This window comes from Nannospalax galili, unplaced genomic scaffold (assembly GCF_000622305.1).
Source record: "Nannospalax galili isolate Female #2095 unplaced genomic scaffold, S.galili_v1.0 scaffold312, whole genome shotgun sequence".
NCBI lineage: Eukaryota > Metazoa > Chordata > Mammalia > Rodentia > Spalacidae > Nannospalax > Nannospalax galili.
The window spans coordinates 6,674,196-6,698,497 of NW_008335967.1; the positions used below are offsets into that span (position 1 = coordinate 6,674,196).

Sequence of the window (24,302 nt, forward strand, 5' to 3'; positions counted from 1 at the left end):
TCCTGTCTATTTGGTGTTCTATGTGCTTCTTATATTTGTATGGGCATGTCTTTCTTTAATTTTGGGAAATTTCCTTCTACAATCCTGTTGAAGATCTGGTCCATACCATTATCTTGAGATTCTTCTCCTTCCTGTATCTCTTGATTCATAAGTTCGGTCTTTTTATGGTGTCACACAATTCTTATATATTCCATTTTTGTGTTTTGTTAAATTTTTTCATAATCTTTCCTTGAGTGGTCTGGTTTGTTCACTTTGTCTTCGAGTCTTGCTATTCTGTTTTCCATTTCATTCATCCTATTAGTGAGGCTTTCTCCTGTCATTATTTCCTTCTTCATTTCAGCCTGAGTATGCTTCAATATTTCTCTTTTCTGAATTCATTCAGAAGTTTATCCCTATCTTCCTTCACTTCTTTGATTTCTTTGTGTGTTCTTTAAATTCACTGAATTCTTTTATCATGTTTATAATTGTTCTTTTGAGTTCCATGTCCATAATTGTTCTTTTGCATTCCATGTCCTGTATTATCTCTAGGGGTTCTCATTGTATTCCTCTAGAGGACTATTGGTGTTTGGTGGGGATATATTATTTTGGTTTTTCATGTTATTATTTTTTCTCTGTGATTTTGACATGTGGATTTTTTTTGTAGTTTCTGATTCTTGAGTGAGACTCAAGCCTCCAAGTTTAGGTCTGCTTCTTTTTGTAAACTTTGTGTCTTTGTGGTTTACTTTTTGGTCATGAAAAGCTGGTTCCTCTAAGCTTCTGGTTCTCTGTTTTGATTTTATATTGGAGTGGCCAGATTGCTTTTGTATTCAGGAGTTCCCACAGAGGCCCAAGTCAGATGAGGATCAGATGCTCTCAGGCTTTCTCCTAATGTCTGGATCCCCCCAGGAAAGACTTTGGCCTCAGGAATTTGGGGGTTGGACTGGCCTGGGAGCCTGGCCCAGGAAAGATGCTGGTCTAGGGGATGGGAGGGTGAATGAGCCTAGGGGAGTCAAGGCAGAGGGCACAATTGACTTACCCTGGAGAGAGGCCTGGAAGTCGTCAGAAGTTATTTTTAATACCCCATTTCTGGTGCATAAATGGTATTCTAAGAATGTAACTAACATGTGCTCCTCATGCAGATGGCAGAGAAGGAAAAAACTAGTGGAAGAATTAATGCCTGTTCCCACTCTGTATTTGTCTTTTTTTTCCCTCCTAATTGAAGCTAATTCTCAGAGATGTACTGTATCTAGAAGACAGAATCCTAAACCTAGTCTATTTGGCCTGCTGTAGCAGAATGACAGACTGTATGGCTTATAAGCAACAGAAATTTAATTCTCACAGTTCTGAGAGCTGGGAAATCCAAGATCAAGGTGCTAGCTAATTCAGTGTCTAGTGAGGGTGCCCTTCCTTGCCATATACAATCACATTTTGTATTCAGACATGACAAAGGGGCAAAGAAGATCTCTCTGGTGGTCTCTTTCACTTTATTTATTTATTTATTTATTTGAATTTTGTATTAAAAGGCCTATCTTATTTATTTATTTGGTTTTTTTGTGTGTGGGTGCTCATGGCATGGTTGTGGATGTCAGAGGACAACTTGCAGGAGTGGATGACTCTCTCCATTATTTGGGTCCCAAGATCAAAATAAGGTTTTCAGGCTTTCATGGCAAATGCTTTTTAAGCATATTGCAAGCCCTTGGGAATTCTTTCTTTTTTTAAAAAAATAAGGACACCGGTCTTATTCATGAGAGCTCTGCACTCATAACATAATCATTTCCCAAAAGTATCACTTCCCAGCAGATGACATGAGGGACTGGGTTTCAACATATCCATTTTGGGGAGTGTGCTGGTTAGTTCCTGTTAATTTGACACAAGGTAGAGATATCTGGGAAGAGATGGAACCTCAATTGAGAAGTTTCCTCTGTCAAACTGGTATGTGAGCATGTCTGTAGGGCATTTTCTTGATTGCTAATTGATAGAGGAAGGCCCAGCCCAGTGTGGGTGATGTCATCCCTGAGCAGCTGGCCCTGGGCTGTATAAGAAAGGTAGCTGAGCAAGCCAGGGGAAGCAAGCCAGTAAGCAGCATTTTCCCATGGTCTCTAGTTCTTGCCTCCAGGTTCTAAGCCCTTTTCCTCCCCAAGGTGCTTTTAGTTGGTGTTTTATCACAGCGACAGGGAAGCAAACTAGAATGGGGACATATAAACACTCACTATATAGCAATTATGTTACCCAAATACCATTAAAAATAAAACTCTTACTTTGAGTATATATTTATTATAGGTTATATGGTCAAAACTCAGCATTCAAACTTGGATCCAATCAATTAGACAAATATTTCCAGAAATACTCTTTAAAATATTAAAACAATTTTGTAATGAAAGAGAATAATAATAATATAACCAACTAGGTTCAGGGAACTGTGGTTAAAATAAAAAAAATTATTATGAAACATCCAGAAAAGGATAGAAATTGACAGTAATACAAATTAATCATACTTAATAAATATTAAATTTAAAAAATCACACTCAGGAACTTTTTCTTTAGGACTTTGTTTTATCCCCAGAAAGACATTGACTGTGTATGGTGGGACTCCCTCCCCCTTTTTTCTTGGAAATTATTTTCCCTGCTTTACGATGCCACATTACTTATTCTAGGTCTGAGTCCCCATTCTTATTTGTTTGTTCTGTACATTTTTGTTTCTGTATTAGTCTGTGTTCTTCTGAGAAATAATGTTGTGGTTTGGAAAGATGTCTCTCAAAGACTTGTTTATTGGAGGCTTGGTATTCAATGTAGTGTTTTGAGAGTGACTGGATCATGAAGTCTCTAACTTCATCAATGGATTCATCTTAATTGGCTGTTCAGAAGTGAGGCCTAGTTGGTGGAGATGGTAATTGCCTTTGAAGGGTACATTTTGTTGTCCCTGTTCTGTGTCTTTGTGTCTGTCTCTATCGCCTTTCTGACCACTAAGAAATAAATGTCTTATTACAGTCCAGGAACAACACAGTTAAGTGACTATGGACCATAACCATGGATTAAATAACTCTTATCTCTTTAAGTTAATTTTCTCAAGTATTTTGTCACAGTGATGAAAAAAAGATAACACACAAATCAATGGTGTGTGTGTGTGTGTGTGTGTGTGTGTGTACTCTAAGGGTTGACTTATGTGATTATGAAGGCTAAGAACAGCAAGAGCTTTCAATTTTTGAAACCCAAGAATGTCAGTGATGTTCCAGTTTAAGTTTGAAGGTTTGAAAACCAATAGAGCCCATGGTGTAAGTTTCAACCCAAGTCCATCTCTAAAAGTAGAAGACTCATGTTCTAGCTTTGAGAGACATGAAGAGAGGGGAAAGGAATGTGAGGTTCTCTTTTAGTCAGTCTTTTGTTCTTTTCAGGCCTAGAGTGGATGATGTTCACTGTCATTCTAAAGGGGAATCTTCTTTTTTTTAAATTCAATCTACTGATCCAAATATTAATCTCATTTAGAAATGCCCACACAGAATACACAGAAATAAAGTATAACCCAATATGTGGACCTCATGATTCACCCAAACTGACATAAAATTAACTGTCATAAATGTACTCCTTAACAATTCAGTATCCATAAACATTTTGAACCATATCTAATATCTAAATAAAGATAATAACAAGATCATAATTCTGCTTAAAATGATGTGATTATTAGTATATGTATAACTGGAAATGTAGTAACTTCTTACCAGAACAAGAGATAAAATATCCAAATATGTTTACCTTTCTCTAATAATACTATGACATAAAATTGAAAGTATAATTTTCATTTATTTCAGTAGGCACATATTATGTTACATGATAAAGGGAAAAGAGAAAGATAAAGATGTTGGAGATACACATAGATACACATAGATAATTCAAATGGGGTTTAGGTTTAGATGTGAAGTATCCCTTACCCCTGCAAAAGATTCACAGTCATTGGGACTTGATTGGATCATATGGCTTTGACCTAATTACTGTATTAGTTCATGGATGGATTCATAATATTTTGTCATTATTAGGAGATGATGGAAAGTTTCAGAGGTAGGACCAGGGCTATATCTTGTCTTGAGCCCCTCTGTTTCTTTTTTCTGGCACCATGAAGTGAGAACTTCTGTTCCACTGTATGCTCTTGCCATCATGATGTTGTGCTTCACCACAGATTCACAACAAAGGAGTAAGGTCATTGTGGACTGAAACCTCTGATACCACGAGCCAAAACAAATCTTTTCTCCCTTCAATTGTTTTTCTTGGTATTTGTCACAGTGATGAAAAGTCTGATGAATATAGATAATAAGGAGGAATAATTAATCATGAAGTTGTTTATAGCTGATATTGTCAACTGCCATCTTCCACTATCTACTTTATTGTAGGGCATGGTAACATTGGAGATGGCCATAGGGTTTCCTGTATTCCAGACATACTCTTTCTGACCTCTATCATGGAGCAACAGGGCACTTTCTCTTTGATAGATACAGCGTTACAGTCATCCCTCTTTACCTTTTCATTCAGAGACGTGTGGAAAGCAGAGTGGTTGAGTGTCAGTGTGGTAGCCAGTTCAATAAAAACATTGTTTTATCTCCTGATGGAAGCATTTTTTTGCTTTGGAACTAATACTAGGGGGCAATATTTAGAAGTATTCTTTAAAATATTAAACCATGGGCTGGAGAGATGGCTCAGCAGTTAAGAACACTGGTTGTTCTTGCAGAAGACCTGGGTTCGAATCCCAGCACCCACATGGCAGCTAACAACTGTCCGAAACTCCAGTCCCAGGGGATCTGATGGCCTCTTCTGTCCTCTGCGGGCATTGCACAACACAGGTGCACTAATACACATGCAGGAAATACACTCATACACATAAAATAAAAATAATAAAATATTTTAAAAAATTAAATCATTCGTATAAGGTCATAGGAACAGGAAGCAAAATTTTAGCTAGTGGGCTTCAAGGGGCAATAGTAAGTATGTCTTTATCATACTTTCTAGACCTGTGAATCCTGCCTATGGGAGAAAAATATTATATACAGTATTAGGTACTGATGCAGAGAACCTTATACTAGGTATTACTACCTATCTGACACTTGAATTCAGTCTTCACAATCCCATTCTACTATTGTATCAAACCAGTTGTGTCAGAGTTAAGGACAACATGATAAAACTAGTGAACTTTATGAACATGGGGCCACTGAGTTTTTCTTTTTGTAGTGAAGTAAATTCTTCAATTGGAAGCAAGTCACTACCCACCAATACCCAATTCTAACACACCAAGTCCTTTCTAGTGTTCTTTTTCATACATGTCAAGGCTTCCTATGGACAGAAATATGCTCCCAATTTTTAATACTTTTATTTATATTATCTGTCCTTGATAGAGATCAACCTTTCATTGCCTGGTTACATTTACCATGCAAATGTTCCATTTTCCACTCTTCCTTTTTGACATAGAGTATAGATCAGCCTCTTGTTCTACAAGGAAATTTACTCCTCACTCAACTATGCTCCACCATCATCTCCACGGCAACGGCTTTATCCTCTTTTGGGGGTCCTTGGTGTCATCTCTTCTTGATTACACCACTTTCTATTTACTTAAGCATTAACCTCCATGCCAGATCAGCCTCCTCATGCAATTTGTGCTCCCAAACTCCACACCATGCTCCCATGATCTGGGATGGACTTACCTCCTTCCATTGAAATATGGACATTTATATTATGCAGCCTTGTACAGGGAGGGTCTCCTCATGTTGCTTGGGCCTTGACACCCTCCCTCCTTGGTCCCTTGCCCAGCCCTGTTGCTGGTACCTTCTTTGCCCAGGTCCACCTTATGACTCCAGGAGGGGGCAGGGACCCTGGTTCTCCTACCGTAACTCTTTTGTACCTGGCCTACTTGGAGACTGTGATGCAGGCTGTGGTATCTAATGTGTGATGGGCCAAAACTGATCTTTAAACATTTTATTACATTTTATTTTCCATCAAGAAAAAGGATCTTTCCATTTCTGTAACTTTGAGGTATGGTCTCTTGGTTACAGAAGTCACTAACAGGTCTCCCTTCTCAGTCACTGAATCCAGGTACCAGGGAGAACTTTCTGAATTAGACAAAGAAAAATCAGCCTTTCATAGGAGCATTTTTTCTTTTTACATTTCTTCCTCTTCTTATTTTACAAGCTTCAAAAAATACAGATATCCTGAATTGATGGGAACTTCTTCAGTTTGACTGAGTAACTTAATATTTTGTCCTTGCAGAATGTCTTGGCTAGCACACATTTGTATACTAAGTACTACACAGTTGCTGAGTAGGTATTGCAAGTGTTATTTGTTGATGCCCATAGTCCCATAATTCTGTGATGCATGACATCTGTCTAAGTTTGAAGATTTATACTGTGACTTTTTTCCCCCTTTACAATGTCTTTTGTGTCTGGATTTATTTCCATTTGTCTTCTATTGTGTTTACAAGCAACAATTTCCACATGACATGCATTACCTTCCAGGCAGTCTAACAAATAAGTAGGGAGTGCTGTGACTGCCAGAGAACAGATTCAGTTCTCATGAAGCTCTCTTACCAGCTGGCTTTCTGGTCAGCCCTCCTGGATGTACTTCTTTCTCCATTCTTGTTGGTCTTGTGTGGAACACATGTGCTGATGCCCCAAGCTAATTCCACAGGATGTTAAGAGAAGAGAGTTCTTACTGTGAACACTGTAAATTCTTTATATATGAAGCATGCCTCATTTAGATAGCAGAGAAGTATAGGATCTTCAGTTCATAGACTTTCTGAGCCAGAAGGCATCAGAGATGTGTCCTTACAGAAAACTGAAATCTGCTGTTGATTTCCTCCCAGGAACTCTGTTTTTGCCATTTAAGATCAAAATGAAAATATCTGGTGTGCTTCTGGTGCTTCCTCTATTGTCAGCATTTCACAGATTCCCCATCTCAAGGGCTGCTTCCCATCCCTGGTCTCTTCTAGGAATACCACTCATCTCCACACAAGTCAGGGGAGTAGAGGAGTGGGCTACAGGCCTGAGAAGTTTCAGGCTCTGGCTAGACTCTTCTTGCAGCTGGCTCTGTGCCCTTACATGGGGTCATATACCACCAGGATCCGTTTCAGTTTCCTTGGGCAATGTTGGCTTCCTTACACCTGCAGATCCTTTTTCTCTTGTTCTCCCCATACTGGAGGTTCAGGAGTTTGCCATCTTTTGTTTTCTTGTTTGTTCTTCCATTTGGGAATGGGGCTTCCACTACTCTTTCTCATGCCATTATTTGTTGATGGATCACCAGATGCTCTTCCTTCTCTTGAAGATCCATAGTCCTCTCACACAGAGTAGGGGCTGAAGCACAATAGAAGTAATAGAATTGAATAGCTTCAGACTTCATTCTTATATAGACTTTTAATAATGTACAGTTTTCTTAAAATTCCTCTTTTCCTCTGTGTCATATCTTGTCAATTTTCTGACTTGCACAAAATGACCCAACTGGTGATTATCTTTGGAAGTGAGTTTGAAAGCATATTGATGCCCTTCCCAGATAGTTCTGTTGTCAATACTCAGTGTTCCATGTGGAATTAATTTCTAGTATTTCTAAGGGTAATTGCACATAAACATTCGAAAATTCTCTGTATATTATGTAATAATGGACCCACTCCTTAGGAGAAAATGAAATTTGTGTTAAGGTACAAATTTGAGGCAGTTTATTCCACATTGGAATATGGAATTCTTTTCTTTCAAATACTTATGGGCAGCTTTCTATGGAATTAATGACATATGACATTATAAAATAGGCACTTAACAGATAAATATTAAATGAGCTAATGAATAACTTTTACATATTGGAAAAGGTGTCAAATGCCCCACAGTGGAAAGGCAATTTGTGGTCTTATTCTAATAACCCCTTAATCTTCACTACAATGCAAATACACCTTTCAGATAAAAGTCCAAATCCAACATGTGAATGATGAGTAGGATCCATTTAGAAGTGGGCTTTTTAAATTTTTTAAAATTTGTTTTTATTGATTTTTTGTGTATTTCATTTCACACAGAACATCTCAAACAATCTCAATCATCTTTATACTCCTATCTCCACTGGCACCTTCCCGTAGTCCCCCCACTGGGCCCATATACTCTGTCATCCCTGTTAAGACCCACTGTGTTGTAAGTGTTCCCAGCCATTCCCCAGTGCAAGTCCATCCACTGAGGTCTAGTCAGCCTATCCAGAGTCCCTTGTTTTAGGAAGATCAGCTCTTCTTCATCTAGCAGCGATCCATTGCCAACATTCCTTCAGATAAGATTGAGATCTGCTGTTCATTTTCCCAGTTTTATGCTGGGTTTTTGTCTGAGTTTGCATGGGACCTGTGTATACTGACACCATTGCCATAGAATCATGTGAGCAGGGTTCCAGGAGCTTGTAGGACTCTGTTTCCATATGGTCATGCACCTCCTCCCTGGCTCTTAAAATCTTTCCTCCCACTCTTCTGCAATGGTCCCTGAGCCTTGAGTGGGTGAAGATTAATAAAGGAGTCCTGTCCAAGGACCATCATTCAGTAGACTGTTGATCTCTATGCTTTGGACATTTCTGGCCTTTTGTGTTCCTGGTCCTCTGCTGCATGAGGGAGCTTCATTATTGAGAACTGAGAGATTCATTAGTGTCCTCTTCATTATCCCTGTTCTATGTTCCATGAGCCTTATGTGTAGAGGTTGTATTGTAGATGTGTCACTTAAGCCTGGGCAATTCATAGACAATGTCCGTGTATGACCAGTTGTGGTACTTGGTAATAGTCTCTGACTGGTGCAAAATGAGCTTCTTTGATGAGTGGCAACTGGGATATTTGTCTGTAAATATAAGGATATATATTTTGCACATAGTAAGAAATCACATCAGTCTAGTGATGTGACAGTCTTGGGGTTTTCTCTACAATCTATGACCACTCCAGCCATGTGTATTTGGTTATGTTTACAGTACCACACTTGAGTTTCCTCCCACTGAGTGGGCGTTAAGTCCAATTAGGTAGCTGTTGATTACCCCCAAGATAAAAGTGCCACTACTGAACCAATGACGTATGCTGTACCAGCCATTGATGTAGTTATTTGGCCTTGAAGCTGGTGTTGGATCATCCATTGATGCTTTCTCTTGGCACCTTCATAGCACTCTCCAAAGCTATGAGAGCTAGCCTTCAGGGGAAGTGGTTTCAGGTCAGTTGCAACTCTATTACTCCAAATCCTGAATCCAAAGTATGTTCTGTCATTGGCAGTAGAGTCTTACCTTCAAGGCCATCAAGGGCTGTGGCAATAGCCTGAGTAATTTTGGGAGTCTCTTGGACCACTCTAGCCAACAACTCAAAGGAATGTAGCTCCTATCTGGCACTGTTTCTTGTTATGTAGCTTTTAGCTATACACATTGACTCATGTAGAGATAATGTATGTGTAATTTGTCAGTATGTTTTTGGACTAATATGGTTCCCTCTGATTTTTTAAAACTAGACAGGCATTATTTATTTCTCTTCTCTCTCTCACTATCAAAGCCTTCTGCCATGGTTTCCCCATTTAAAGTGTCCACATTTTCCCCATATCTCCCTTGATAATACCCATCTCCTATGGTTCCATCTCTCTTGAGCTCCTTTCCCTTTATCCTCAAGGCTCCTTGTATAACTCTCCCTCCCCCTCCCATCTAAATAACCTCATTTTTATCCATTTCTCCCTTAGTAACACCTGTTTCCTACTGTTAGTCTCCCTCAGGTACTTTCTTTTCCTTTACCTCCCTAATTCCTTTTCATTATTCTGGTTCCTGTAGTTATGTCTGGATACATACTCACCTATAAGGATTTGGTGCTAGGATCCACATATGAGGGAGAACATATGTCGTTTGTTTTTCTGAGCCTTTGTTACTTCACTTAGTATGACAGTTTCTAGTTCTATCCATTTACCTGCAAATTTCATGATTTTTGTCTTTTTTTTCCCTGCTGGGGAGAACTCCATTGTGTAAATGTACCACATTTTCATTATCCACTTGTCAGTTGAGGGACACTTAGGTTGCTTCCATCTCTTAGCTATTGTGAAAAGAGCAACAACAAACATGGATGTACAAGTGTCCCTGCAATACGATGAGTCCTTTGGGTATATGCCAAGGAATAGTATAACTGGGTCAAATGGTAGGTTCATTTTTATTTAAGAGTTCTCCACACTGCTTTCCATAGGGCTTGTACAAGTTTGCAATCCCACCAGCAGTGGATGAGTGTTCCCCTTTCCCCACATCATCTCCAACATTTGGTATCATTTGTTGTCTTGATCTTAGCCAGTCTGACTGGGGTAAGATGAAATCATAAGGTGGTTTTAATTTGCATTTCTAGATATGGGCTTTAAAAAAACTATAATTAATGTCCTGTTAGAACTTAGAGTTGAGAATGACTTAATACTAAAATATGGAAAAAATAAACTTTTAAAATTTACTACTGAAGCCGGGCATTTGTCATCTCCCAGCACTTCGGAGGCAGAGGCAGGAGGATCTCTGAGGACAGCTTGGTCTACATAATGAATTCCAGGTCAGCTGGGGTTACAGGGAGACCCTGTCTCAAAAAGACCAAAAAAATTTACTATTGAAAATTATATAGTAGTGGGTCTGGGAAATGGTTCAGTGGTTAAACTATTTGGTTTACAAGCATGAGGACCTGAGTTCTGATCCCCAGCACCCACCTAAAATGCCAGCCATGGTAGTAAGCATCTGTAACTCCGGCATTGGAGGGAAGAGACAGGCAGATCTTGGATTTGCTAGCCAGGCCCTCTAGTCAAAATTGTGAGAGACCCTGTATCAAAAGATAAGGCAGAGAAGCAATTGAGGAAGACATCATAATGTCAGCCTCTGGTCTCCACATGTGTGTGCATTGGCAATCACACTTGCACACATATATGCATACAAGTATACATCACACGCACACACACACACACACACACACACACAAACACACACATTACATAGTGGAGTTACAATTAGGAGTCTAGTTTTAACTATTTGACTATAAATCAGAAAGCCAGAATCATTGGCAATAAATCATCATAACATTATAGGTACTGTCTTAGTTACTTTTATGAAGCTTTAATCAAAATACACATGAAAACAATATAAGGGAGGAATAATTTACTTGGGTCACAGTTCCAGAGGGTTTTGTCTATGACTGCTTGGCTCCAGGCTTCTGGGCAGAATCTTGTGCAGCAGGAATAGGAATGTATGGCAGAGAAGTTTTCACCTTTTACAGAGAGAGAGAGAGAGACAGAGAGAGAGAGAGAGAGAGAGAGAGAGAGAGAGAGAGAGAGAGAGGACTTGGGGCACATATAACCCTCAAAGGCACTCTTCAAGATACTCAGATACTCCTAGCTAGGCCCTACCTCCTAAAGTTTTCAGTTCCTTCCCCAAAATGTCTATCAGCTGAGGACCAAATGTTCAACAAACCAGTCTGGAGGTGGGCAGACATTTCAAAGAAGACTTTACAAATTATCTCATCAAAGACCCTCATGTAACAAACGAGGAACTACATTGACTTAGAAGAGTTAGGAAACTACACTGAGTTGAATAGTCCCCCCCCCCCATCAAAATTCATGTACATTTAGAAGCTCAGAGTGTGATCTTACTTGAAACTAGCATTTCTGCAAATGTACTTAGTTAAGATAAGGTGACACTGTATCAGGATGGGCCTCAAATCTAATGACTGCTGTCTCTAAGAGTGAAAAGAGGGAGACAGGCACTCACCACACACAGAAGGGAAGAAAGTTCTCTCATTACAGAGACAGGGTTTGGAATCATGTAGCTACAAACCAAGGAACACAAAAGAATGTAGCGTCCACCACGAGCCAGAAAGAGGCAAAGAAGACTCTCTCCCAGGGCTTCATAGGGGTGCCACCCTTCCCACACTATTTCAGAAAGCCTCTAGGACAGAGAATGAATTTCTGTTAAGTCATTCAGTCAGTCATAGCAACTGACACAGTAACCTTCCAAGGAGTCATGTTGACTCTGTAATAAAGGGTATGTGAATGCCTCAGACCACTGCTAGCAGCTGGTAGTTCATATCTTTTGTCCCTTCAAGTCTGTAGAGGGGACATTGAGGTGCTCTCTTCAAGATCTTTGTGTCCTAATTGGTTGCATTAGTTTACTACCTTTGGGGCTTTGGGCTTTGATTCCTGCCTCAGTCTTTCTGTAAACTGTTCTACAACTCTTAAGCAAGTCATTTGGTCTCTTGCAATCTCAGAACTGTGGCCCTACAGTAGGAGTGCTGCTATGTCTCTTTTCTAGGTTCTTTTACCTGTCTGGACATAGGTCTAGTTATAATTCAATGTAGACATAGTACAGTAGATAACTACAACTACAATTTTCAGGCCTCTTCACCTTCCATAATTTCTTTCCAGGACTCCTTAACCATTTCAGTGACCACCTCAATTGGTAGTGCATTTTTCCCTCTGTAGCATACTTAGACAGAAAAATGATGCTTTTACTTTCTTCCAGTGTTTTTTAGAGTATGAATGTTCTATTTTGAAAGAATCTGATTTGTCGTTTTCTATATTACTCATGCTTTTGATGTCACAAGATTTACCTCCATGTTTTTCTCTAAGAATTTTATAGTTCCAGCTGTTATGTTTACTCATTGATCTATTTTGGATAAAGGTTTATTTTACATGAAGTTTGAGAACATACATTCATTCTTTTATATTTGGGTGTCCAGTGGTCTCAGCACCATTCATTGAAGAGACTGTTCTTTCCCATTGAATGATATGAGCTTCTTTTTAAAAATAAATTAGCCATGGATGTATAGGTCTAATTCTGGACCCTCCATTCCATTCCATAGGTCTGTATGTCTATTCTGGGCCTTATTGTTTTGATTAGTGCAACTTTGTAATAAGTTTTGAAGTCAGGAAGTATGAACCCTCTAAGTTTGTTGTTATCTCTTTGGAATCCCTTGCAATTTCATGTGAATTTGAGGATTGGCTTTTACATTTCCACAAAAAGGGCCTTTAGAAATTTGACAGGATTGATTGACTCCTTAGATGACTTTATATAAATTGACTTTTTGGTATCCGTTCTTTGGATGTTTGATGGAATGCCCTTGTGCAGCTCTCTGTGCCTGTGTGTGTGTTTTGTCTTTATTCATGGGAAGATGTAGAATCCTAGTTTAATTCCCTTCATTGTTATTAATGTGTCTACCAATTTACAAACATGGATTGCCTTTCCATGTTTTTATCAGTATGCCGACCAGCCTTCCACCGCATTAGTTAAATATATTCCTATGCTTTATTCAAAAAGTGAGTCTAGGGGCTGGAGAGATGGCTCAGGGGTTAAGAGCACTGACTGCTCTTGCAGAGGACCCGGGTTCGATTCCCAGCACCCACATGGCAGCTGTGAACCATCCTTAACTCCAGTTCCAGGGGACTCTGAAGCCCTCTTCTGACCTCTATGGCATTGCACAACATGGGTGCACTCACATACATGCAGGCAATACACTCATACACATAAAATAAAAATAATAAATAAAATATTAAAAAGTGAGTAAATTAAACTACTTCAGACATACAAAGAGTGAACAAGAATGTGCTCACCACACATTTAATAAGTAAAGCACAAACTGAATTCAAGCCTCCCTGAGTGCATTTTCTTCCTTCCCTCTGTGACAGACGCACTCTGAAATTTAGTGTTTGTTATTTCCTTACATAAGACAACAGGCAGAACCCTAACCCCACAGAGTTGTCCCTGTCCTCAACTTCAGAACCTTTGAATGTGTCACCTTACATGGCAAAATAATTTCAGATGTGATGAAGGATCTTGAAATGGAGCACTTAGCCTGAATTATTTGGCTGTCCCCTTTGATATTTCAGGATCCTCATAAATAAAAATGGAAGTTAGGACTTCTTTCTCCATGGGTCAAATGAGCCCTAGCATCTCCAACTTTCATGACCTAGATATCTCTACAAGGTCCTGGGGCTCATTTCTCCTTAAGTTGAAAATTAACAGGGATCTTCCTGGATTGCAACATTTGACTTTTGGGGGAGAAAAAGAAGTTTGTTGTTATTATTATTATTATTATTATTATTATTATTATTACTGAGACAGGGTCACAGTATAGTCCAGGCTTGCCTCAAACTCACAATGCTCTTGCCTCAGCAAGTTCTGACATTGTAGGTGAGTGTCACCACATTTAGCTCACTATCCTTTGGATCAGATCAGTTACCTAGACAAATGGCTACAGACCTAATCCTGAGGGAATGTGGACAGTAAATGTTCTTAAAAGAAGTGAAGGCTAAATGGCCTTTTTTATCATTGGATTTCCATATCTTGCGGCTAGGGCTTTTTACACAATCTCTGATCGCTGAGAACTGCAGGGAAGAGTTATTTCTCCACACTAATCTATCAGTCAGATGCAGTCTTTTATCATAACCATGGATTAGTTATCGTCTCATTATTTGGCGGCTGTGTTACCAGATGCTCACACATTTAGTGTTGTTAGACATCTCTAGTGAAGTAATCAGGCTTATAAAGTCGAATCTGTGTAACCAAATGTCCTTCAGTGTGGGTCCATCCACTGGAGCTTGGTTAACCTACCAAGAGTCCCATGCTTAAAAAAGATTGTCTCTGCCCCTCCCAGCAGCCATCTTTTGCCACAATTTCCGTGGGGTTGGAGCTTCTTATCCACTTAGGATGGAATTTTTGAGTGGTGCTATAAACATAAACAAATACTTGTGGTTGGAGAGGTCATAGTCCTTAGAGGAGAATCCACTACTGCCATTTCCTGAACCAATATAAATTCTAACTGTATTCTTTAAAAAAAATCTGTTGAGCTTTTGTACATTTCATATAACAGTTCTAAATCAAATTTAGACCCTCCTCCAACATTCATGACCCCCTGGACCTCATGTATCCCACCATACATGTTAAGTCTTATCCAATCAAGCATTTGTACCCAGATGTCCTTCAGGGCAAGTTCATCCTCTGGAGTCTTAACAGCCTATCTAAAGGTTGTTTGTAAGGCCCACGCTCCCTTACTCAGTAGTAATCAGTCTCCAGTAGTTCTCAGACTAGAGCTGACCTGCCACCCATTTCCCTGGCTCTACTCTGGGCCCTTGTCTGATTGAGTTGGCATGGGTTCTGTGCTTGATGCCACCATTGCCACAAGTTCACATGAAGCTTCCAGTGGCCTGAAAGCCTCTGTTTCCCTATGTTCATGGACCAACCCTGGCTCTTACAATCTTTCTGGACCCTCTTCTGCAATGGTCCCTGAGCTGTGGGTGGGAGAGGTTTGGTATAGGAGTCCTATCCAGGGGCACACACTCTACAGTCTCTTTTTCTTTAAAAGTTGGCTAGCTATGGCCTTCTGTGTGCATCACACTCTGTTGTATAAGGAAGTTTCACTGGTGAGAGTTGAGGAATGCACTAGTTTTCTCTCTGCCCACCCGTTCCACTATGTTCCACCAGTCTTAGGTGTGGAGGTTCCATTGTAGATATGTCACCTAGGACTGGGCATCTCTCAGATACATTCTCTGTATTTGACTAGTTGTGGGATTCTATAGTAGCCTCTATCTGTTGCAAAAAGAAGCTTCTTTGATGAGGGCTGTATGGTATACTTGTCTGTAAATGTAAGGATCTATATTTAGCATATGGCAAGAAATTTCCTTTGTCTAGAGGTATAACAGAGACAGGATTTTCTCTAGGCTCTATGACCTCTCTGGCCATGTGTATTTGTCTGTGTTTACAGTGCCACCAATGAGTTCACTCCCACTGAGAGGGCTTTAAGTCCAATTAGATAGCTGTTTATGACCCTCAGATAACCGTGCCACTACTGCACCAATAGAGGTAGTTTGCAGTGCAGGTCATTATGGTTTTTAGGCTTTAGGGCTGGGTTGGACCATTGATTGATTTTTCTCCCTCAGCAGCTTGCATGGTATCCTCCAGAACTATGAGAGCTAATCTTCAAGTAGAAGGCTTCAGGTCAGTTCCTGCTCCATTGCGCCAAGTCCTGTGTCAGGAATATGTTGTCTTCAGCAGTGAGTCTTATCTTCCAGTTCTGGGCAATTACCAACATCTCTGGCAATAGCCTGTCTTATTTTGGGAGTCTCTTGGATTACTCTGACCAACCACCATCAAGCTCTGGAGAGTAATCAAGAGCAACGACAATGTCCTGTAATGTTTGGGGGGCAGCAGCTGGGACCCTACCAACAACTCAAAAAGTGGTCATTCATACCTGACACTGGGCTTTTTATTTGCTAGCTTATGATAGCTGGTTAGAGGCATTGTCTGCCCAGTATAGGATAACTCCATTTAAACTTTTAAAATATATGCATATCTTTTAGGAAGTTTCTACAGTAGTTAGTTTCCATATGGCCTTTTAAAAGGTCTTTACTCCTAGTTATCCCTTCCCATATCCCCTTTTCTACCCTGTACTCCCATTCCCCACCTCATTCTTGCTCCATCATTCCTTTGTCCTTACACCATGTGTGTTCTATCCTCTTTCCCTTGAAATCCCCCCCAAGGCCCCTTACTAGTGCCCTACTCTCTAGGAGTATTCCAAATGAAACAGGTGTATTTAAAGATTCAAAATAAAGATCAATATATGAGAGAGAGCATGTGCCATTTGCCTTTCTATGTCTGGGTTTCCTCACTTAATATGATAAATTCCAATTCCATTCACTTACCTACAAATTTCATTTTTTCTTTACAGCTGAATAATATTCCACTGTACTACATTTTATTATCCATTCATCAGTTGATGAACATTTAGGCTGTTTCCATTTCCTAGTTATTGTAACCAGAGCAGCAGTGAACATGAATGAGCAAGATCTCTATAGTAGGATATAAACTCCTTTGGCAATGTACCCAGGTCTTGTATAACTGGAGCATATAGTAGATCCATTTCTAGATTTTTGAGAAAATTCTACACCGATTTCCATAGTGGTTGTATCAGTTTACACTTTAACCATCAGTAAATAAGTATTACGTGTTCCCCACACCCTCACAGCATTTGTTAGCATTTACTGTTTTGATAGCCATTCTGATTGGGCAAGATGAAATCTGAAAGTAGTTTTAATATGCATTTCCCTGATGGTTAAGGATGTTGGACAATTTAAAAAACATTTCTCAGACATTTGTATTTGGAGAACTCTGTTTAGTTCCATGGCTCATTTTTTATTGGGATACTTGTTTCCTTGGTGCTTAGTTTTTTGAGTTTTTTGTATATTCTAGACACTAACTGCCTGTCAGATGTATAGCTCTTGAGACGTTTTTCCCCCCAATCTGTAGGCTACCGTTTCATTCAGTTGATAGTGTTCTTTGCTGTATAGATGCTCTTTACTTTCATGAGGTCCCATTTGTCAGTTGTTAGCCTTAATTTCTGTACTACTGGAGTCCTTTTCAGAAAGTCCTTTCCTGTACCAATAGGTTGACGTGTATTTCCTATGTTCTCCTCTGTCAGATTCAGAGTATTAGGTCTTATTGTTGATGTCTTTGATTCATTTGGAGTTGAGTTTTATGCATGGTAAGAGATAAGAATCTGGTTTCATTTCCTACATATAGCTCTCTACTTTTCCCAGTGCCATTTGTTGAAGATGTGCTCTTTTCTCCAATGTATATTTTTGGACTCTATAAAAAATCAAGTGTCTGTAGGGACATAGGCTTATATCTGGGACCGCAATCTATTTCACTGATCAATGTGTCTGTTTTTATACCAGTATCACGCTATTTTTTATTACTATGACTGTAGTATAATTTTAATTCAGGGATGGTGATACCTCCAGCAGTGTTTTGATTATTCAGGATTGTTTTGGCTATCCCTGGTCTTTTGTGTTTCCATATAAATTTTAAGATTAAAAATAATTCTGTAAAGAATTGCATTGGAATTTTGATGGGGATTGTATTGAATCTGTAGATTGCTTTTGGAAAGATGGTTATTTCACCATATTAAGTCTATCAATTCACATGCATGGAAGGTCTTCCTATTTTCTGGTGTTGTTTTCAATTTCTTTCTTCAGTGTTTTAAAGGTTTTTTTTTTTTGTACAAGTCTTTTGATTTCTTTCTTGACATATTTTCCTTAGTATATAGGAAGGCTACTGATTTGTGCATTAAAATTGTAACTTGACACTTTGCTGAGCATGTTTAATGTCTGTAATAGTTTTCTGGAGACGTCTTTAGGATCTTTCATGCATAAAATCATATCACCTGCAAGTAAAGAAACTTTGACTTCTCCCTTTCCTATTTGTGTCCCCTTTATCTCCTTAATTTATCTTACTGCTCTAGTTGAGATTGCAAGTACTATATTGAACAGGAATGGAGAGAGTGGACATTCTTGTCTCATTACTGATTTTAGTGGAAATATTTTAATTTTTCTTAGTTTAGCATGATGGCTGTGGGCTTGTTGTGCATTGCCTTTATTATGTTGAGATACATTCCCTGTATCCCTAGTTTCTCAGGACTTTTATCATGAAGGGATGTTGGATTTTTGTAAAGACCTTTTCTGCATCTAATGAGATGATTGTGTGGTTTCTGTACTTAAATCTATTTATGTGGTGGATTACATTAATTGATTTATGTATGTTGAACCACCCATGCACCTCTGGAATGAAGCTGACTTAATTGTGCTGGTTAATCTTTTTGATACATTCTGGAACTTGGTTTGCAAGTATTTTTTTGAGAAATTTTGCATCTATGTTCATCATGAGATTGGTCTCTAATTTTCTTTTACTTGTGTGAACATAGTTGAAAAATGCAGCTTTTAAGAAATATTCTCAGATTTATGTTTGTAAGAGGTTTGTATAAAGTATTGATTGTCCTTTAAACAAAGTGGTAAAAAATGGAGAAGTACGAAACAGCATGCATTACAGAGCTCATGATTTGATACAGGGTTCACTGTATGCATGGATGGTTGGTTCAACACATGTAAATCAATGAATGTAATCCACCATATAAATAGACTTAAGTACAAAACCTACATGATCATCTCATTAGATGCAGAAAAGGCCTTTGAGAAAATCCAAGAACACAGTGCACAGCAAAGTTAGAAAAAGGATTGCAGTATATAATGTAATAAAATGTATCAGCAGATAAATTTTTATATGTCAGATAAAATTCCTACCTTGAGATAAAATTATAGCATTTGAACTTCAACTTTTATAATAATATGGAATATATTGCCATTACTAACACACACACACACACACACACACACACACGAGTCAGCGGAAAAGCTGCACCAATGTTCATATCTTATTCAAAATCATGTTTCTTTTCTTTGTGTTTAGATTTTCTTGTACCTCAGTTTCAGAGATATGATAATCTGTGGCCAAGTTAACCACTCCTGGATGTTGATGATACAGAGAAGCTTCTTGTGGAATGCTGTAAGTAGACATGAGTGGAACTATGTGGTTCTTTGGGTTCCTAAAGAGGCAGACAGGTAAAACCAGCCTTCTTCCCTCCTCTCTCCACTGTGGCCACCAGTAGTAAGCATTTTTGTTTTTAGTTTGGTCTGGGCACAAACCTGGAGGAAGAGATAAAAATAATTATATATTTTAAGAGACATATTAGTTTTTAAAGTTTGTATGGTATACACACAAGTTGAATATTATTTTTGGATTGAAGCAAAGCCCAGTCTTGTGGGACATTTTATCCCCCATCCTTGGTTTACTGTTCGTGTTCCTATTCCTGTTTATGAATACAGACTGTATGTTGAGTCCTTAATGTGAGACACTTAGAGCACGTGGTTTGTAATAATAAAGATCAGTTCTAAGAACTTACTGTACTTGGCTGAGAGTATACAGTACTAATGGGAGCAGGAGTTTTTGTGAATTCTGAGTAGTCAGGGCTGATTGATAAATAATATTGATAATATTTTTAGCTAAAAGTTTAAGCTTTTAGTTGAATCATCCAAGTTTTGAACATCCAATTTCTCATTTCTCATTGCCTTTTGAACAAAATGAGTATTTGTTCTAAAATGTCTTATAATTATACCACATTTAAACATGCATAAGTAAAAGAAAAAATAAGATGAAGGGGACCCTAAGGAACTTCCTACCCTAGCTTTACTGTGGGCTCTTATTTTTCGCATCTATATCCAATGAGGACTCTGGGCAGAAGTGCTGGTATTTTCTAATTCCTGCCAGGCTTTTGCAGGATCAATTCTTATTTAATACCACACATAGTATGTTTTTCCTCCAGATCATTTATATTTATTTTTTTCTGAGTTTTCCAAAATTAAAGGGACATCCCCAAACATCTGTCACATAAGTAAGAGAATTATTACTTTAAACCACTGGTTCTCTGAGTGTGGCCCAGAGACATCACATTAGCAGCACTTGAAGAACTTGGTGGAAATGCAAATTATCAGGCCTTACCCCAGGCTTACTGAGTCAAATACTCAGGGTAGCAATCAGCAATCTCCCCTACAACCCTTCTAGACTATGTGCTACGGAATCAAGTTTTAGAATCACTGCCTTAAACCACAGTGAACAAGTCAGTCATATCTGATTTGCTAGCTCAGATGGAGTTGATTCTTGTCAGTGTTGCACAGAGTGAGAACAAAACAGTGCAGTCAAAGGGGACAGTGTCCTGGCGGGATGTGAGGATGTTGAAGAGATTTCATCTAGAGTCCCTGGCACTTTGTCAGCTCCTCTTAGTACCTATGAAAAAGTTTTAGAGATGTTACAACTAGTGCCTGGCTACCTGTTCACAGGTTAATCTGAACATAGGACATCACCAGTCATCCAATCATTATCAATGAGTGTTGGTGATGAAATCAGCTATTACCTGGACTTTAGACAACAGGGAAGATGATGGTCACTGATGACTAATGGCTAAACTGATCCCAGTTGTTGAGATTAGTGTCATCCAAGAGCCATAAGAAGTCATTGGGGATGATGTATGCTTAACTTTTATTATTGGTTGACTCCTGTCCCCAGAGTTTTGATGGAATGAGAAAAACTGTCAAGTTTTGGGTTATAAAAATACTACAAAATAGTACTAGGGCAATAATGGTGCAAAACAACCTAGAAGTCCAAATAGACTATGTCATGGTCTGTGTGTGTCTTGCATGTATGCAGAGGCACTGACACTGTCAAACAGGCTCTGTTTGTGCACCTTGTATTTTAGTTCTAGTTGTATGCAGTTTTAAAAGTTTCTCTACTTCACATTTTGTGCTGCTTGGCTATGTTTTTTGAACTAGTAATGGTAGCTGTCATTTGTTAAGTCCTACCTATATTCCAGGTGCTATTCTAAGTGCTTTATTTGTATTTTCTCCATTTATATTTTAAAAAAATATTTTATTTTATATGTATGAATGTATTGCCTGCATGTGTGTAAGTAAGTGTACCCGTGTCATGTAATGTCCATGGAGGTCAGAAAAGGACATCAGATCCCTGGAACTGGAGTTACAGATGGTTGTTAGCCACCATATGGATGCTGGTAACCAAACCCAGGTCCTCTGCAAGAGCAGCTAGTGCTCTTTAACCACTGAGCCATCGCTCCAGCCTCTTCTCTATTTATTTTTGCCACCTCTTTAAATAGGCACTGTTATTTTTCCTCATTTTAAAGATAAAAAAGGCTTATTTAAATAATAGCCTACTCTTCTCTAGTGCCTGGGTTAGAATTCAAACTGTAATCTATCTGACCGCAAAGTGTGTGTACTTAATTATTGAATATGAATGAGAAAATCTTAACCCCTGCCATTTGTTTTCTGCTTAGCTGGCAGCATAGGCTTTCTGCTCTCCAGGTTCTTTTAAAATAGTATGCTGAAGAGGTTACTCAGCTTGCCATTCTGGCTTCTTCCATGCTGAACAGGGAGTTACAGTGTCCTTGGGCCTCTTAGCAACATACTCCATGCCAAAGGCCAAAAATGTCAAAAGTATTTGGGAGCTTTTATCCAATCCTTAAAAGATTTTAGGGTTACCTCTTCAGAGGGGGGAATGTTAGAGTAGCAAAAAGCTCCATAAAAAAAAAGAAGGGGCCTGGAGAGATGGCTCAGTGGTTAAGAACACTGACTTTTTTTGCAGATGACCCAGGTTCAAATCCCAGTACCCACATGGCAGCTAACGACTGTCCATAACTCCAGTTCCAGGGAACCTGACACCCTCTTTTGTCCTCTGTGGGCATTGTACGACACTGGTGGACTTACCTACATGCAGGCATAACATTCATACACATAAAATAAAAATAACAAAAAATATATAAAAAAGAAGAGAGTACTTGAAGTTATCAGAAAAAAAGTGATGGGGAGATATGGGAGAGGTTGGAGGGAGTGGGCATGGATTTGATCAAAACACCTTATATGCATGTATGACATTCTCAATAAATTATTTAAAAAATAGTATCCTGAGTTCTGAGAAGCAACTCTTGTCAAAAGTTTGGCATCACGCAGTGGTATTCAGGAAGAACAGTTTGATTATTAAATTTTATTCCTGGACTGAGTTTGAGTGTAGCTTTGTTGGGTTCTATCGGTTTAGGTTTTATTTTGATAAATTGTCCTTTCTTACTGTGAATTCAGCTTCTGTTCAGTGACAGGTTGTATGAAGTCTCTACATTTATTTAATCAGTTTCATTGGAAGACATTTAGGTCATTTAGGTTGTTTCCTTCTTTTCCTATTAAAATACTGTAGTGAATATCCTGTTCCTCATTCTTTAAAAAAATTGGGGATGGGGACTGGAGAGATGGCTCAGTGGTTAAGAGCACTGGCTGCTCTTGCAAAGGACCCAGATTCAGTTCTTGGCACCCCATGTGGTCGCTAACGACTGTACATAACTCCAGTTCCAGGGGAATCTGATGCCTGCTTCTGACCTCCGTGGGCATTGCATGACATGGGCGCACTTACGTACATGCAGGCAGTACGCTCGTACACACAAAAAAAAATTAGATTTATTTATTTTAATTAATTTTTATTTCATATATATGAGTGTTTTGCATGCAGATAGGTAAGTGCACCAGTATACACAATGCCTGTGGAGGCCAGAAGATTGCATTAGATCCCCTGGAACTGGAGCTATGGAGAGCGGTTAGCTACCATATGGGTGCTGGGAACCCAAACCAAGTCCTCTGCAAGAGCAACCAGTGTTCTTAACTGATGAGCCATCTCTCCAGTCATGTTCCTCATTTATAAATGCACACATACGATTTTAACATAGGGCAAACATTGGCTTGATTGATAGTCATAAAAGTATATGAAGTTAAAGAATATTTTTTGTTGCAAAATTTCTTAGCTCTCTCTAGGTTTTGATTGATGCTGTTTCATTGTTATTCTACTTTATATGCCTTACATCACAAGAGGGACTGGATGCTATTTGTCAAGAAGCCATTGTGCACTGGGTCACCGGGTATGTAACCCAGTGACAGAGTGCTTACCTAGCATGCATGAGGTTTTGATCCCCAGCTTAAAAATGTTTTGTTTAAATTTCTTATCCTAATGCACTTTATTTTTTTTTATTGGCCAACTCCTGTCACTTTTGGAAGTGTGGAATTTGTTTATTTTATTTTGTTGAATTCGTACATTTTATTAGAGCACTATAATGCTATAATGTTTTAGTCTCTTTTTCTTTTTGAAAAGGACATGATGAAGAGCTTTTAGTATTTGGTCTTTTAAAATATTTCAAATTTTAAAACATGAAATAGATTTTTCTTATTTCTTAATGCTTTTTATTTATATTTTCAGATTGATTTTTCCACAACAAAAAATGTTGTAGATAAGTGTGTAGTGACTACCTTGCGAAAGTGGCGTTTAAATGTACTGCGTTTGAACTTTCAAGGGTGTCTTTTCCAGTCAAAAACTTTGAGAGCTATCAGTAAGTATGTTAATCAAACAAGAAAAAAATAAAGATGGAGACTTCAGTGGCGCTAGATTGTATGCTCTGGGAATAGGTTTGTTATCCAGTCTTCTTGATCACTTTATTTTTTTCTTTTTTTGATCTAGAATTTATGGATCATCAATTTATCTACTAAAAATGAGTGTTTTCTCATTTTAATAAGATCTAATAGTCAGTAAATGCATTCCTATTAATTTCCCTTATGTTGTTCATTTGCTTACTGAAAGATTCCCAATGGTACCAGTTTTTCTAAAATGCATTGACTCATATATGTGATTTCAAAATGATTGACATTTATGCTCTGCTCTTCTGTCCCCCATTTGTCTTCACTTCAAATCTGCCAGATATCAAACACACAGTTTTAGCTATTAACATTGAAAGGTCATATTGTTTATTTTTTTTGTCTTAGAAAAATTGGATTTGCCAAATTTTTTGGTTACAATAAAATCATCTCTATATAACAGATGCACCAGTATTTACTTACTCATTTTCCTGCTGAAGATCACTGAAGTTATTCCCATTTCCC

The 24,302-nt window shown here is 38.6% G+C and overlaps 1 protein-coding gene across 1 annotated transcript in view; it reads left to right on the plus strand.

Annotated features, from left to right (window-relative positions):
• Fbxl13 (F-box and leucine rich repeat protein 13) overlaps window positions 1–24,302 on the plus strand; it is a 255,421-nt gene that overhangs the window by 79,689 nt on the left and 151,430 nt on the right. Inside the window, exons 8-9 of the mRNA XM_008830791.1 lie at window positions 19,234–19,329; window positions 23,626–23,755. Of these exons, the coding sequence (XP_008829013.1) occupies window positions 19,234–19,329; window positions 23,626–23,755 (226 nt within the window). The remainder of the gene's footprint in view (window positions 1–19,233; window positions 19,330–23,625; window positions 23,756–24,302) is intronic.